General features: G+C 48.1%; 1 protein-coding gene across 5 annotated transcripts in view; it reads left to right on the top strand.

The window, feature by feature from the left end:
* The window catches only part of LOC139155658 (nuclear transcription factor Y subunit gamma), a 215,541-nt gene that overhangs the window by 140,566 nt on the left and 59,251 nt on the right, over positions 1–15,724 (top strand). For all 5 annotated transcript variants that reach the window (XM_070730882.1, XM_070730884.1, XM_070730885.1 and 2 more), the window contains one exon: positions 206–301. In XM_070730882.1, coding sequence (XP_070586983.1) covers positions 206–301 — 96 coding nt within the window. The remainder of the gene's footprint in view (positions 1–205; positions 302–15,724) is intronic.

Below are 15,724 nucleotides of genomic sequence, written 5' to 3' on the forward strand. Positions count from 1 at the left end.
CATAAAAAGCATTAGGGAGCTGGAAAATTTTCCTGTCCAATGTTTTAGTGTATCTTCAGGTTGTTAAGATTTTATGTCATCCTCTTCATTACCTATTGTTCTCTCTACCTTTCCTGTTAAGCTGATTAAGGCCAGTGTCAAAAGTATTTGTTCAGCTAGAGTTACAGAAACCAGATGTTACTTGCGCTTCCTTTTTTCATTACAGAGAAATGATATTGCTATGGCCATCACAAAGTTTGATCAGTTCGACTTTCTCATTGACATTGTTCCAAGGGATGAACTTAAACCTCCAAAGCGGCAGGTGAGGGCTAATGAGAATCCGTGCATGTGTGTTCTCTTTATATATCTGCAACCTGGGCCTGATTAGCCCTGAAAGAATGTATTTGTTTGCCTTTCATCTTGATGTAACATGCCCAAATCAGATTAACTGTAACTTTGTGATGTTATTGTGATGAGTGGAAATTAATGAGAGAGAAAACAAAGATTTTCTTCTTAATTAAAACTTGAGATAATGGATCAGCACAGACCTTAATGTGATTTTATCAATGGAAAAGAACGTGGGGATTGTTCTTTGCTGTCGGAAAATTCTTTCTCCTCACAAGATCTCCCAAGATGTGTAAATATTATTAATATTATTAATATTAATATTAGTAGTAATTAATTAATTAATTTTTAAATTTTAAATTATGGATAATTGGGGTGGGTTTAATTATATGTATGGAATGAGTGAATGGGATGAATGGGATGGGTGGGGTGTGTGGGATTATGGTATGGATGGGGTAAATGGGAATGATATGAATTACTTAAATGGCCAATCTGATGAGAGAGAGGCAGGAGGGGAGGAGGCACCAATCTCTGGGGTGGCAGAGGGTCGGAATATTCCAGTGTTTCTGGGGAGAGGCAGATATGGCGGGAGCCACAGAACTAGCCGTTCCAGGGGAATGAGAGATCGTTGCTTAATAACGATCCCTTGTTCCGGCTTTGTGAGCTCTACTCAAAGTACTGGTGATGAATGTATCTCTGGCCCTGGGCTCAGGCTGCTGCTGCTCAATGCCAGGTCAGTGGTAAATAAAGCTCTCCTCATCCAGGATTTGATCCTGGATGAGGAGGCTGACCTGGCATGTGTGACTGAAATCTGGCTGGGCCCGGGGGGAGGAGTTCCTCTCTGAAATTTGCCCAGCTTGGTTTCAGATATGACACCAGCCTCGACCTCAGGGACGGGGGGGGAATAGTGGCAATAGCCAGGGAGAGCCTTTGCCTACATAGACTCATTGCTCCAGAGATTGCGTGTTGTGAGTCCCTCCTAGTGAAGTTAGACTTAGGGGTTCAGGTGGACTTGTTGCTCACGTACTTGCCTCCCAGCTGCGTGTCAACAGCCCTGCCTGTGCTGCTCGAGGAGGTGGCCGGTTTGGCGGTGGGATTCCCCAGACTCATTGTCTTGGGGGATTTTAACCTACCGTCACTTGGCGAAACCTCTGGATTAGCACAGTAGTTCATGGCCACCATGACAGCCATGGACCTGACCCAAGTAGTACAGGGTCTGACTCACGAGGGGGGGGGGCACGCACCCGACATGGTATTCCTCTCTGAGCAATTGAGTAATGGTCTGACATTAAGGGGCTTAGAAGTGTTGCCTTTGTCATGGTCAGACCATTTTCTATTGCAGCTTGATTTCCTGGCTCCAATCCTTCCCCGCAGGGAGGCGGAACCGATTAAGCACTTCTGCCCCAGACGCCTGATGGACCCAGAGGGCTTTCAGAGGGCGCTTGGGGTTATTCCAGAGACACTCCACAGTTTGGCGGAGTCTCTTGCTGAGGCCTGGAACAAGGCTGCAGCAGAGGCTCTTGACCGAATTGCGCCGTTGCGACCTCTCCGTGGCACTAGACCCTGTTGAGCTCCATGGTTCAACGAGGAGCTCCGGGAGTTGAAACGCCAAAGGAGACGTCTAGAGAAGCGATGGAGGAAGTGTAAGTCTGAATGCGATCGGACACTTGTAAGAGCTTTTATTAAGACTTATAAAATGGCGCTCAAGGTGGCAAGATGGGCGTATCATGCCGCCTTGATTGCATCAGCGGAATCCCGCCCGGCCGCTCTGTTTAGGGTGACCCGCTGCCTTCTTAACCAGGGGGAGTTGGGGAGCCCTTGCAGAGTAGTGCCGAGGATTTTAACATGTTTTTCGCTGATAAAGTCGCTCGGATCCAGGTGGACCTCGACTCCAATTGGACAACAGAGTCGACTGACAACGAGTCAGTCGAGGTGACTGGGGCTCGTACTTGTCCACCAGTCTGGGAAGAGTTTGATCCGGTGACACCTGATGAAGTGGACAAGGCCATTGGAGCTGTGAGTTCTGCCACCTGCCCACTGAATCTGTGTCCCTCCTGGCTGGTCTCGGCCAGCAGGGAGGTGACACGGAGCTGGGTCCAGGAGATTGTCAATGCTTCTTTGGGGAGGGGGTCCTTCCTGGATCCCTACAAGGAGGCATTTGTGCGCCCCCTCCTCAAGAAGCCTTCCCTGGACCCAGCCATTCTTAATAACTATCGGCCAGTCTCCAACCTTCCCTTTATGGGGAAGGTTGTTGACAAGGTGGTGGCGCTCCAACTCCAACGGTCCTTGGAAGAAGCCGATTATCTAGGCCCCCAACAGTCAGGATTCAGGCCCAGCTACAGCACAGAAACTGCTTTGGTCGCTCTGATGGATGATCTCTGGCGGGCCCGGGACAGGGGCTTGTCCTCTGTCCTGGTGCTTCTTTAACTCTCAGCGGCTTTCGATACCATCAACCATGGTATCCTTCTGCGCCAGCTGGAGGGGTTGGGAGTGGGAGGCACTGTTCTTCAGTGGTTCTCCTCCTACCTCTCCGGTCGGTCGCAGTCAGTGTTAGTGGGGGGTCAGAGATCGACCTCAAGGTCACTCCCTTGTGGGGTGCTTCAGGGGTTGGTCCTCTCCACCCTGCTATTCAATATCTACATGAAACTGCTGGGTGAGATCATCCTAAGGCATGGGGTGAGGTATCATCAATATGCAGATGATACCCAGCTGTACATCTCCACCCCATGTCCAGTCAACGAAGCAGTGGAAGTGATGTACCAGTGCCTGGAGGCTGTTGGGGTCTGGATGGGTGCCAACAGACTCAAACTCAACCCGGATAAGATGGAGTGGCTGTGGGTTCTGCCTCCCAAGGACAATCCCATCTGTCCATCCATAACCCCGGGGGGGGGGGAATTATTGACCCCCTCAGAGAGGGTCCGCAACTTGTGCGTCCTCTTCGATCCACTGCTCACATTAGAGAACCATCTTTCAGCTATGGTGAGGGGGACGTTTGCCCAGGTTCGCCTGGTGCACCTGTTGCGGCCCTACCTGGACCGGGATTCACTGCTCAAAGTCACTCATGCCCTCATCACCTCGAGATTCGACTACTGAAACACTCTCTACATGGGGCTACCTTTGAAAAATATTCGGAAATTTCAGATCATGCAGAATGCAGTTGCGAGAGCAATCATGGGCCTCCCCAGGTATGCCCATGTCACACCAACACTCCGTAGTCTGCATTGGTTGCTGATCAATTTCCGGTCACAATTCAAATTGTTGGTTATGACCTATAAAGCCCTTCATGGCATTGGACCAGAATATCTCTGAGACCGCCTTCTGCCGCACGAATCCCAGCGACCGGTTAGGTCCCACAGAGTTGGCCTTCTCCGGGTCCCGTCGACTAAACAATGTCGTTTGGCGGGTCCCAGGGGAGGAGCCTTCTCTGTGGCGGTCCTGACTCTCTGGAACCAGCTTCCCCCGGAGATTAGAACTGCCCCCACCCTCCTTGCCTTACGTAAACTCCTTAAAACCCACCTTTGCCGCCAGGCATGGGGGAATTGAGATATCTCCCCCGGGCCTATACAATTTATGTATGGTATGTTTGTATGTATGTCTGATTAATAATGGGTTTTTAAAAATGTTTTTAAATTATTAGATTTGTTATGAATTGTTCTATTGCTGTTGTGAGCCGCCCCGAGTCTATGGAGAGGGGCGGCATCCCAATCTAATAAATAGATAGATAGATGGATAGATGGATAGATAGATAAGATAGATAGTAAACTAAGCTATTTCAGCACCATATTATGGGACATTAAGTGGATTTATATCTTATTCTCCAGTGCACTGGGAAGGAGAGTCCAGCATGGTAATTCTCAAGTCCTATTGGTAGAGACTGCGTTTAAATTAGCATATCAACAAGGCCCGCCCCCTAGCTGCCCCCATGAGCTTAGTTTTAAAAAACTCAGTCCCTGTGTAGAGACCATTGAGTTTTCTCTCTATAATAAATGTGTAATTTTTAATACTGTTTTAATCCTTTTAATTCCTTATTAACCTTTTTCAGATCCTGAAGGAAATGCCAGGATGGGGTCTCTGCCCTCCACGGACACCATCCCCTTTGTTCCGCCTCATGAGGCCTCTTTCCTCAGAGGGAACTGCCCAGCAGAGGAGCTTCCCAGCCTGGAGTCACTGGCCTCCGAGGTCAAACTCGGCTGCAAGGCGAAGTTGGGGGGATCCACTCCGCCCATTGGGAGGCTTAGGGAATACCAGGAATTCCCCAACGAATTCATAAGCAAGCGGCTGTCAGCGCCTCACAGTTGATGGCCGCCAGCGCCGACCACTGAATGAGATCGGGAGCCAATAACATGGCTCCAAAGACTTGGGAAGCGGCGGTGCCGTTTCCTAGCTGACTGGTGCTCATCTGCTTGGTGGACATGAGGAGAACGCCACAAGAGGCCAATAGACACCGCACCTGCAATTTTAAGGCGGATGATGGGAACCCCACCCCTCGCCCAGTTGGCTGACACGAAAGGGGTCAGGAGACATTGGGGCGCCTGCGCAGTTCCCATAGAGAGCCTAGTCGCCATTTTATTCGAGAGCAAAGATTGACGCAGTCCTTTTGTGGAGTCTGCATCATAAACAGTTGTCTCTCTCTCAACTTGTTAGCTGGGAGTACGATGGAAGAGCAAATTATCATGGGGGATATGGCGATCTTTCCTTCTGCTGCCCCCAAACCCAAAGATAAGGCCCAATAGAGCAAATCCAGGGCCAAGGCCTCATCATCATCATCATCTCTCAATGAGGCAGAGAGACATATAAAGGCCTTAGAACAAAAGCTAGAATTGGTCCTTCACACAGCATCCCTTACAGTCCCATTACAACTGCTTCAGGCTATGGGCCCATCTTTCCACCAGTCCACAATTGGGCCTGTAGGGCTAGCTACAGAAAGGGATTGGTCCCAGAACGACAACTACTGTCCTTGCCACATGTAATGCCATCACCTGGACCTAGATTGGATAGGCCAGGTTCTGTGAGCCATGCCATGCCTTTTTCTGCCTCCTCAATGCAGAGCACACAGGTCCCTTCGGCTACGTTTACACCTACAGCCACAGGACTCCGGGCTCAGCCTGACGCATGGTAAGGCATGTCCCCGGCACTTCATGACATCATAATGAGCACCTATTCTCAGGGCATGGCGGCGGGGGTGCAACAATATATCCAACAACATCCCCCCCCCCAACTCAACCTAGGAATCTCTGGTCTGCACCAGCACCGCCCCCTTCAGGTTTGGGGTCCTTAACAGAAGATCCTGCCTTACTAGATGACAGCAACAGGGAGTACAACTTGTCGGAGGACGAGACAACTCCTGAGCAAACATCCGCTGCTAGGCTATTCAAGCCATCATTATTCAGAATTCTGTTCCATAAGGTGAAGCAGGTTGTGGACTTGCCAATCCCGCTAAACCATCTGATTCTACAGAAGCAGCTAGGCCATCGACTTCCCTGTTTAAGGAGCCTCAACCCAAACCAGACCATATTCCATCCTTGGAAATCTTCCTGGAGAGTGTAAAATGCCCGTGGCAACATGCAGCAGCGGTTCAACATCCCTCTGCCATCGAGAGAAAATTTTATACTTTCGACGATGAAATCGAGACACCGCTTCAGTTTCCACCTATTGACCAACCGGTCGTGACTCTTGTATCCAATGCCTTGGTTCCTTGAGACTGGTGACAGTCTCAAACCAGAGGACAAAAAGGCGGAAACACTGCTGCGGAAGACGCATCAAATGTCCAGTTGGGGGTTTTGAGCATGTTGACTCTTGTATCCAATGCCTTGGTTCCCTCTGAGACTAGTGACAGTTTCAAACCAGAGGACAGGAAGGTGGAAACACTGCTGCAGAAGACGGATCAGATGTCCAGTTGGGGTTTTTGAGCAGCGGCAGCAGCATCCTTCTTCAATAGGGCATAAATAATATGGATACAGGAGATGCAATCTAGATTTGGTCCTGACGAGGGTCACCTGCAACAAGACCTGAATAAACTGATGGCCACAGCGGAGTTCTCTGCCGATGCCACCCTACATGCGGCAAAATTTTCGGCGAGAGGTATGGCGACTACACTATCTTTGCGCTGCCTCCTGTGGCTGCGGAATTGGCAGCAGACTCTAAATCTAAGTGGCGCCTTGCCTCATCTCCGTTCCAGGGCTCTAAACTTTTCGGGGAGGCATTGGAATCAGTCCTCTTAGAGGACAAGGACAAAAGGAAAGTCCTCCCCAAGGCCTACAAATGACAGGATCACTGGCCTACTTCTTATGCCCGAAGGCAGCCATTTCGTTGGGAACCTTCCTCGGGCACCGGCCAGCCTCCGAGGTTGTACTTGCAGAGCCAATACAACCAGCCCTCGTTCAGAAGTGACCGAGCACCGTTCCAGGACAGATCAAGGGGTTACCAGGAACCAAGACGCCCATTCAGAGGTACCAATCAGAAGGGCTTCAAACGCCCCAAGTGATTTGGCCAGGCTACAACCCATGGGAGGCAAGCTTCAACGTTTCAGTACCTTCAGTACCTTCACATCCTCCGACAAATTGGTACCTTCAGTACCTTCACACCGACAAATTGGCATTGCCCACGGTGTCCCAGGGGCTGCAGTTGGAATTTGTCCAGCCCCCAGCCAACTGCTTCCTACATTGCCCAGTTCCCTGGAACCTGCAGAAAAGTGCACAATTGCTTCAAGAAATTGCTCATCTCTTGGACATCCAGGCTATAGAGAAGGTACCCCACCATGTGGAGGACACGGGGTTCTACTCGGTAGTCTTTATCATCCCCAAAGCTTTGTGAGGCTGCAGACTAATCCTCAGTCTGAAACAATTGAATATGTTCATTTGTTACAGAAGGTTCAGGATGCATTCCCTCCAGATGATTCTGGCATCAATTCACCCTCGGGACTTTCTTACATCCATAGACTTGAAGGAGGCTTACCTCCATGTTCCGATCTACCCGGCACATCAAAGGTTCCTTTGCTTCTGCCTAGAAGGGTTGCACTATCAATACAGGGCGATGCCATTTGGTCTTTCGTCGGCCCCACAGACCTTCACAAAGCTATTAGATGTCCTGATAGCCAACCTAGTCCATTTGCTTGATTATCCTACTTGGACAATATAATTATTTTGTCCAAGCCCCCGTCAAAAGCGAAGGAGGACCTGGCCATCACAGTACAGACACTGAAAACACATGGTTTTACCATCAGTCTACCAAAAAGCCAACTGTCTCCCACAACCAGTCTTTTGCATTTGGGCTCCATTATAGATACGGTACTCAGGCTCAAGGTATCGTCACAGTCCATCAGCCATTGGCTCCGGGACTGTATTACTGAGGCTTACAAAGCAAGTTCTCGGTCCCCTCCAGCAGGGATTACAGCCCACTCTAAGTGAAGTGCGGCCACATCAGCGGCGTGGACAACATAGGTGTCCATTGAGGACATTTGCTGAGCAGCGACCTGGTCGGCCCCGTCCATGTTCATTCGCTATTATAAGCTGACTCTTTCACCTCGGCAGAGATGTCATTCGGGAGGCGAGTTTTGCAAAGGGTATGGTCCTCTCCAGCGCCCCTGATCCAGCCTTCTCCCCCCCCCCCCCATGGAACTTGGGTATATCCCATGTGGACTCTTCTTCCTAGTGCAGTGGAGAAAAACCGTTGGACCTACCTGAGCAGTGTTCTTGATGCACCGGAAGGAGAGTCCAAACCCACCCGGCATTGTTTCTGGCCTAGGGACGCCAGAGTATTTGGGTTCACTTAGTGTTGGATGTTTTTGTTGCAGTTCTGAAATAAATTCTTATATTGTCCTTATATAAGGTTATCCTTATATTGTCTTCGTTTTTTAAAACAGCTCATGGGGGCAGGTAGGGGGCGGTACCTTGTTGATATACTAATTTAAACTCAGTCTCTACCAATAGGACTTGAGAATTACCATGTTGGACTCTCCTTCCAGTGCATCGAAAAGACCGTTCAGTTAGGTCCAACAGTTATTCCCCAGACAAAAGCCCAGTGGAGCAAATCATAGATCCAATCAATCTTAGATTTGTCTTAGATTTGCAATCTAAAAAGATAGCATACAAGAGATAAAAGATGTGACTACGAATAGAAGATCCTTGTAGTGAAACTAACATTGATGGCCATAGACCATTGTCTTCTGGCCAACTGAAGTGGAAGCAGTTCAAACAAAGGAAGAACTCCAAATGTTGGGGCCATCAGCTGCACAGGGATATAAACCTGCTTGTTCTTCAGTTATACATCTTCTGAAAGCCGCTGAACCAGGCTCCCCTGAAGATATGAAGGAAGGCAGTCTTGTGTTCCTTCTCTGTTGCTTTGTAGTCTGATAGACTAGATTAGGGTTCAGCTCCAGCAAACTAGTGAAGCAGGCTTCTGGGTATATGGGAGCTCCTTGTAACATTGTTGTATGAAAGTCTTAATTCCCCGTGAGGGTTTGTAGAGTCTAGAGGGCACTTGGCTAGTCACTTGTGGAGCTGCCAAATGTGTTACTAGCATTAGTCAGGATTATACAATGCCCAGATTTAAATGCACGATTCAGTTGGGCTTCAGTTGTTGAATACAGTTTGAACTTCAACTGGCCCAAATGCCTGCCAAATTTTACATTCGGTCTTGGGAATGGAATAGCTTATTCCTCCAGCTTTGGCAATCCTTTTCAGATGTTTGTTTATAGCAAGCATGATTATGTTTAGTCTGCCATTTGAATTTGATATAGTTTCTTCTCCTGAAACCTACATTTATTTATTTATTTTGCTGTCATCTCAATGTAATGTGGTATTGCTGCTTCTTTTGACTCAGATAATTGAATGTTTTAGGAATTGTGTAAAGCATTTATCAGCTGGAGCCTGCCTTAGGCTCACAACTGGGTAGGTCCTTAATTGCCTAATAAGCAGGTTTCCATTACATAAGTAATAACCTGTGCGTGATGTCATAGGTTTCTGCCTTGTGCATAGAAACGGAACACATTTTCCAGTTGGCCATTTGGAACCTTTGTAGTGTGCCTGATTAAAAAACCTTGCCCAGTTCACTGGACAGATGGTAGACAAAGAATTATAAAGGTAACTTAGACCGTGCCTGCTTAAACTGAGAATTATGCTGATGGGGAGCCACTGTCTTCCTTAGAACTCCAGGTCTTCCAGCACATTTGATGTGGAATCAGCCAACATGTGCGAATGCCATGATTTTCTTGTACCAAGGAATCCATCATCCTGGGAGAGCCCCATTGTGAATCTAACCAGACAGTTATTGCCCCTGTAAACATCCTTGACTGGAAGCTGTGCAGGCTCAAAGAGGCTTTCAGTCGGATGTTTACAGCGGCAGGCTGCCACAATCTTCCTGAAACAGAATGGGTTTGAATTGAAAAGCTGCCCTTGGCTGACACCTGGATAGAGAACTTGGAATCTAGTCAGTGGCTGCTTTCTGCTAAACCAGATTTAGAATACAGAAGAATATTGTACTGTTAATACCTCTGCAAATGTTCTTTTAACTGTAATGGTCATAACATTTAGTTCTCTTGTAATCTACCTCCAGAGACCTCAAGATAATGTATGTGGTCCCTTGCTTTAGCCTCTTAGTAAAACATGCTTTCTTATGGCAATGGTGATATGTTTGGAAGACCTCCAGAGAGCAGTTTGGCTAGGAACTCTGATTCACAAGAACAACAGATAAAACACCTTCTTCCTATATTAGGTCACTGATGTACAAAAAATGCCTGGGAAAATTGGGGAACTAGGAGTGGGGTTGTGGTTGGGGGAACGTTGGGGGAAGGTTGGGGGAGGAAGGAACGTGTGAGCTTTACTGTTGTACTGAAAACAAATTATTGCACTGCTAAATGTACTTGGAAAATACCCAGTTCTGGAATCCTAATCATATGTCTGGCTCTTCAGCCATTATTTTATATTCTGGGTCTTGATGCTCATACAGCAAACCAGGAAGATCTTTTAAGCCTGAAGTTTGCCCCTGATCGTTATCTAAGACAGGAATGTCAAACTTGCATCATCACAGTGGCATCACATGACGTATTACAACATTTCCCCCCTTTGCTAAACTGGGTGGGGTCAGCAGGTGATGCATCCGGCCTGCAGGCCACACGTCCCTGATCTAAGACATTCCATGGCGAAGCCCCTTCCCTTGTGTTGTAGAAGTTGACTTTTCAGGATTGCAGGGAGAAGAGCTTACTGCCATTGACATACAGTCCCATGTCTCTACATCAGCTTCCACTTGGGACATTCATTGACTACAGAGAAGCCTTGCCCGAATGTTATTCCTGCTGGTATAGCAAGTACAGTGGTACCTCTATTTAAGAACTTAATTTGTTCCGTGACCAGGTTCTTAAGTAGAAACATTCTTAAACAGAAGCAATTTTTCCCATAGGAATCAATGTAAAAGCAAATAATGTGTGCAAACCCGTTAGGAAAGAAATAAAAGTTCAGAATTTAGGTGAGAGGAGAAGGAGGAAGAGGAGAAGGAGAGTCGCTGCCGAAGGAAGAAGGAGAGGGGAGGGGAATCAAAAAAATCCAAAACTTTAAGGCTTTTAAAAAAAGGGACTCTTAGGCAGCATGGAGGAGCACGCGCCTCCAATACACCCGGCGCGAGGCTGCCTCCCATACACTGGCTGCTGCTGCTCTTCCTGCTGCCTCTTCTTCCCATGTTGAAGGGCTCCCTTCTCCACTCCTTCATTTTGCAGCCAGCGCCTTTCCTTCGCTGTGGTGACTCGTCGGCTGCCAAGAACGAAGGGAGCGTTTGTTTTCTGTGGCCCCTGACAGTGGTTTATTCCCTCTCCAAGCGCCCAGAGAAAGGAAAATGCTTCGTTCGCTCTGGACTGCCAAAGCCTCTTTAAGCACCACCAAAAGGCTCCTCTGGCAGCCCAGAAAAGTCCAAGAGGGCTGGGATTAAAGGGGAAATGGCAGGAAACTGGCCGGGCCTTTGTGCCGCTCTCAAATTTCCTGGGAAAATTTTCAGGGCTCGGGTTCTTTTTTTTAAAAAAAAAATTATTATTTTGTGAAAACAAGACATTACAAACAAACATTAAAAAACAAAACAAGACAAATAACATGAAAAAGAGCTACAGTTGCTCCGCTCAAAAGTAGAAATCTTCTTTATACAAAAAGGAAAAACTAATTATAAATTAGCTCAAATCAGAGAAATAAATTCTAATGTAAAACATCACTCCATAGCTTGTTCTTTCTAATAAGTTTAACTCTGACTTTATATTTCAACATCCTTATACATTTTTTTAAATCCCGCCAGACATATACCATCTGTATGAATTATTAAGTAATATATTTCTTTTTTGTATTTATTATTTGAGATACCTGATAAAAAAATTCTGGAGTCTTCTTGATTTCTTGCTGCGTAATTTCTCTTAACCATCTTTTCACCATATTCCAATAGCTCTTTGCTTTTGAGCAAGTCCACCATGAATGATAATAAATACCTATTTCTGTTTTACACTTCCAACAATTAGGTGATTTGCTTGGGAACATTTTTGATTTTCTATTAGGTGGTAAATGCCATCTATAAAACATCTTAATTTGATTTTCTTTAAAAGAAGCTGATTTAGTTATTTTCCAATTGTATGTCCAGACCTTTCCCCATGTAGTTAAATCTATTTATTTACCTAAGTTTCTACACCAACTAATCATATTATCTTTTAATATCCAACCTACAGTCTTACAACTAATTAGATATTTATATACTTTCCCAATTAATTTCCCTTGATTTGTAATTAATAATTTCCCTAAAATGTTGTTATCTTTTCTAAATATATATGTTCTTGCATCTTTATGGAATCTGGACTTAATCTGTGTGTATTGCCACCAATCTATTACTATACCTGTTTCCAGTAATTCTTGTCTTGTTTTCAGATTCCATTGGTTATCTAATACATCCTTATATTTCCATATTTTATCTTCTTGTAATAAATTAGGGGGACATATAGCTTCAATCAGGGATATCCATTCTGACATTACTAAAAAGTGGTCTTTTTTAATGTCATTCCAAACCTCCAGTAATGCCTTTCGTAATGCGTTTTATACTTCTCATACCATATAAAAGCATGCCAGCCTGGCATTAAGTCATGGCCTTCCAAATTTAATAACCTTCTACTTTCCAAAGTAAGCCATTCTTTGATCCAAGATAAAGCTGCTGCTTGATAATATGATTTCCAATTTGGAAAAGCGAGGCCACCTCTCTCCTTCACGTCTTCTAATGCAGCGTTTCCCAACCGGTGTGCCGCGGCACACTAGTGTGCCGCGAGACACTGTCAGGTGTGCCGCTAAGCTAGAATAATAATAATAATAATAATAATAATAATTTATTAGATTTGTATGCCGCCCCTCTCCGAAGACTCGGGGCGGCTCACAACAAGCGATAAAACAATATTGTACAGGCACAAATCTAATATTAAGAAAAAACTAAAAACCCTATCAATTAAAAACCAAACAGCACATACATACCAAACATAAATTATAATAAGCTTGGGGGAAAGGTGTCTCAAATCCCCCATGCCTGGCGGTATAGATGGGTCTTAAGTAGTTTACGGAAGACGAGGAGGGTGGGAGCAGTTCTAATCTCCGGGGGGAGTTGATTCCAGAGGGCCGGGGCCGCCACAGAGAAGGCTCTTCCCCTGGGGCCCGCCAGACGACATTGTTTAGTCGACGGGACCCGGAGAAGGCCAACTCTGTGGGACCTTATCGGCCGCTGGGATTCGTGCGGTAGTAGGCGGTTCCGGAGGTATTCTGGTCCAATGCCATGTAGGGCTTTAAAGGTCATGACCAACACTTTGAATTGTGACCGGAAACTGATCGGCAGCCAATGCAAGCCACGGAGTGTTGTAGAAACGTGGGCGAATCTAGGAAGCCCCACGATAGCTCTCGCGGCTGCGTTCTGCACGATCTGAAGTTTCCGAACACTTTTCAAAGGTAGCCCCATGTAGAGAGCGTTGCAGTAATCGAACCTCGAGGTGATGAGGGCATGGGTGACTGTGAGCAATGATTCCCTGTCCAAATAGGGCCGCAACTGGTGCACCAGGCGAACCTGGGCAAACGCCCTCCTCGCCACAGCCGAAAGATGATGTTCCAATGTCAGCTGTGGGTCGAGGAGGACGCCCAAGTTGCGCACCCTCTCTGAGGGGGTCAGTAGTTCCCCCCCCCAGGGTAATGGATGGACAGATGGAATTGTCCTTGGGAGGCAACACCCACAGCCACTCCGTCTTGTCTGGATTGAGTTTGAGTTTGTTGACACCCATCCAGGCCCCAACAGCCTCCAGGCACCGGCACATCACTTCCACTGCTTCGCTGACTGGACATGGGGTGGAGATGTACAACTGGGTATCATCCGCATATTGATGATACCTCACCCCATGCCCTTGGATGATCTCACCCAGCGGTTTCATGTAGATATTAAATAGGGGGGAGAGGACCGACCCCTGAGGTACCCCACAAGGGAGAGACCTAGAGGTCGACCTCTGACCCCCCACTAACACCGACTGCGACCAACCGGAGAGGTAGGAGGAGAACCACTGGAGAACAGTGCCTCCCACTCCCAACCCCTCCAGTCGGCGCAGACGGATGCCATGGTCGATGGTATCGAAAGCCGCTGAGAGGTCAAGAAGCACCAGGACAGAGGACAAGCCCCTGTCCCGGGCCCGCCAGAGATCATCCATCAACGCGACCAAAGCAGTTTCCGTGCTGTAGCCGGGCCTGAAACCCGACTGCTGGGGACCTAGATAATCGGCTTCTTCCAAGGACCGCTGGAGCTGGAGTGCCACCACCTTCTCGACAACCTTCCCCATAAAGGGAAGGTTGGAGACTGGACGATAGTTGTTAAGTACGGCTGGGTCCAGGGAGGGCTTCTTGAGGAGGGGGCGCACGAGCGCTTCTTTATAGAGTGATGGAAAAACTCCCCTCCCCAAGGAAGCGTTGGTAATCTCCTGGGCCCAGCTCCGTGTCACCTCCCTGCTGGCCGAAACCAACCAGGAGGGACACGGATCCAGTAAACAGGTGGCAGAACTCACAGCTCCAATGGCCTTGTCCACTTCATCAGGTGTCACCAAGTCAAACTCCTCCCAGACAGATGGACAAAGAACCTAGAGAAGCTCCAGCTGGGCGGGGCGCTGCCGGTGCCAGACTGCTGTATCCGGTGTTTTCCTGCTGGGACCCAAAGAAAGAAGGCGGGAAAAAGGAGACAGGGGCGGGGAGGTGCAGCAGTAGGAGTAAAGGGAGCCGCGGCCGCCCCTGCCTCCCCATGGTGCCTCCGGCCAAACGCGCCCCTGGCTTCTCCGCCCTGCCCCATTGCCTGCCCGATCTGCCCACTCTCCTCCGCCGCCGCCTTCTGCCTTGGGGCGCGATCCGCCCCCTCTCCTCCGCCGCCGCCTCCTGCCTTGGGGCGAGCAATCCGGGAGTCCGGGACTGTGTGGCTTTGCGCCATGAAGAGAAAACGGCCGACTTTTCCCTGCTGCCGTTTTCTCTTCATGGCGCAAAGCCACACAGTCCCGGACTCCCGGATCGCTCGCTTCTCCGGTCAGCAAAGCCATCTGCCCAAGAAAGCGCCGCGCATTGAAAAAGTGCGATGCTTTTCCGGGCAGCCGGCTTGCTGGCCGGAGAAGCGAGTGATCCGGGAGTCCGGGACTGTGTGGCTTTGTGCCATGAAAAGAAAATGGCAGCAGGGAAAAGTCAGCCGGGGCGGGCTAACGGGAGGCGGCGCGTGGCCGGGCACTGGGGAGGTTTGGGAGGGCGAGGGGCTCCGGCTCTCTCTTTTTCTCTCTGTTGCCGGCGTTGTGAACGAGAGAGAAAGAGAGAGAGAGAATGAGAGAGAAAGAAAGCAAGAGAAAGAGAGGAAAAGAAAGCAAGAGAGAGAGGGAAAGAGAGGGGGGAAGGAGGGAGAGGGAAAGACATAGAGGGAAGAAAGGAGGGAGAGAGAAAGAGAGCAAAAAAGAGAGGAAAGAAAGAAAGAGGGATGGAGAGAGAGAAAGAAGGGAAGGAAGGAAGAGAGAGAAAGAGGGAGGGAGAAATAGAGTGAAATGGAGGAAGAGATTTTTTTTTGTCCAAACTTTTCTTTGCCCCCCCCACCCCCCCCTTCAGTGTTCCCCAGAATTTTGAAAATATGAATAATGTACCGCGGCTCAAAAAAGGTTGGGAAACACTGTTCTAATGCACATTATTTTATTCTAGGTTTTTTACCTTGCCATATACCGTATATACTCGGATATAAGTTGAGTTTTTCAGCCCAAAAAATGGGCTAAAACCCCGACCTCTGGTTATACTCGGGTGACTGAATAGTCACCACAAGAGGGCGACCATGAGAGCCTGGCAGGCATTGCTGGCTTCGGCGGTGAGGGAGCTATCGCCTCTTCCCGGGTGAGGTAGCTTGTGCACGA

The sequence above is a fragment of the Erythrolamprus reginae genome, unplaced genomic scaffold (assembly GCF_031021105.1).
Source record: "Erythrolamprus reginae isolate rEryReg1 unplaced genomic scaffold, rEryReg1.hap1 H_4, whole genome shotgun sequence".
NCBI lineage: Eukaryota > Metazoa > Chordata > Lepidosauria > Squamata > Dipsadidae > Erythrolamprus > Erythrolamprus reginae.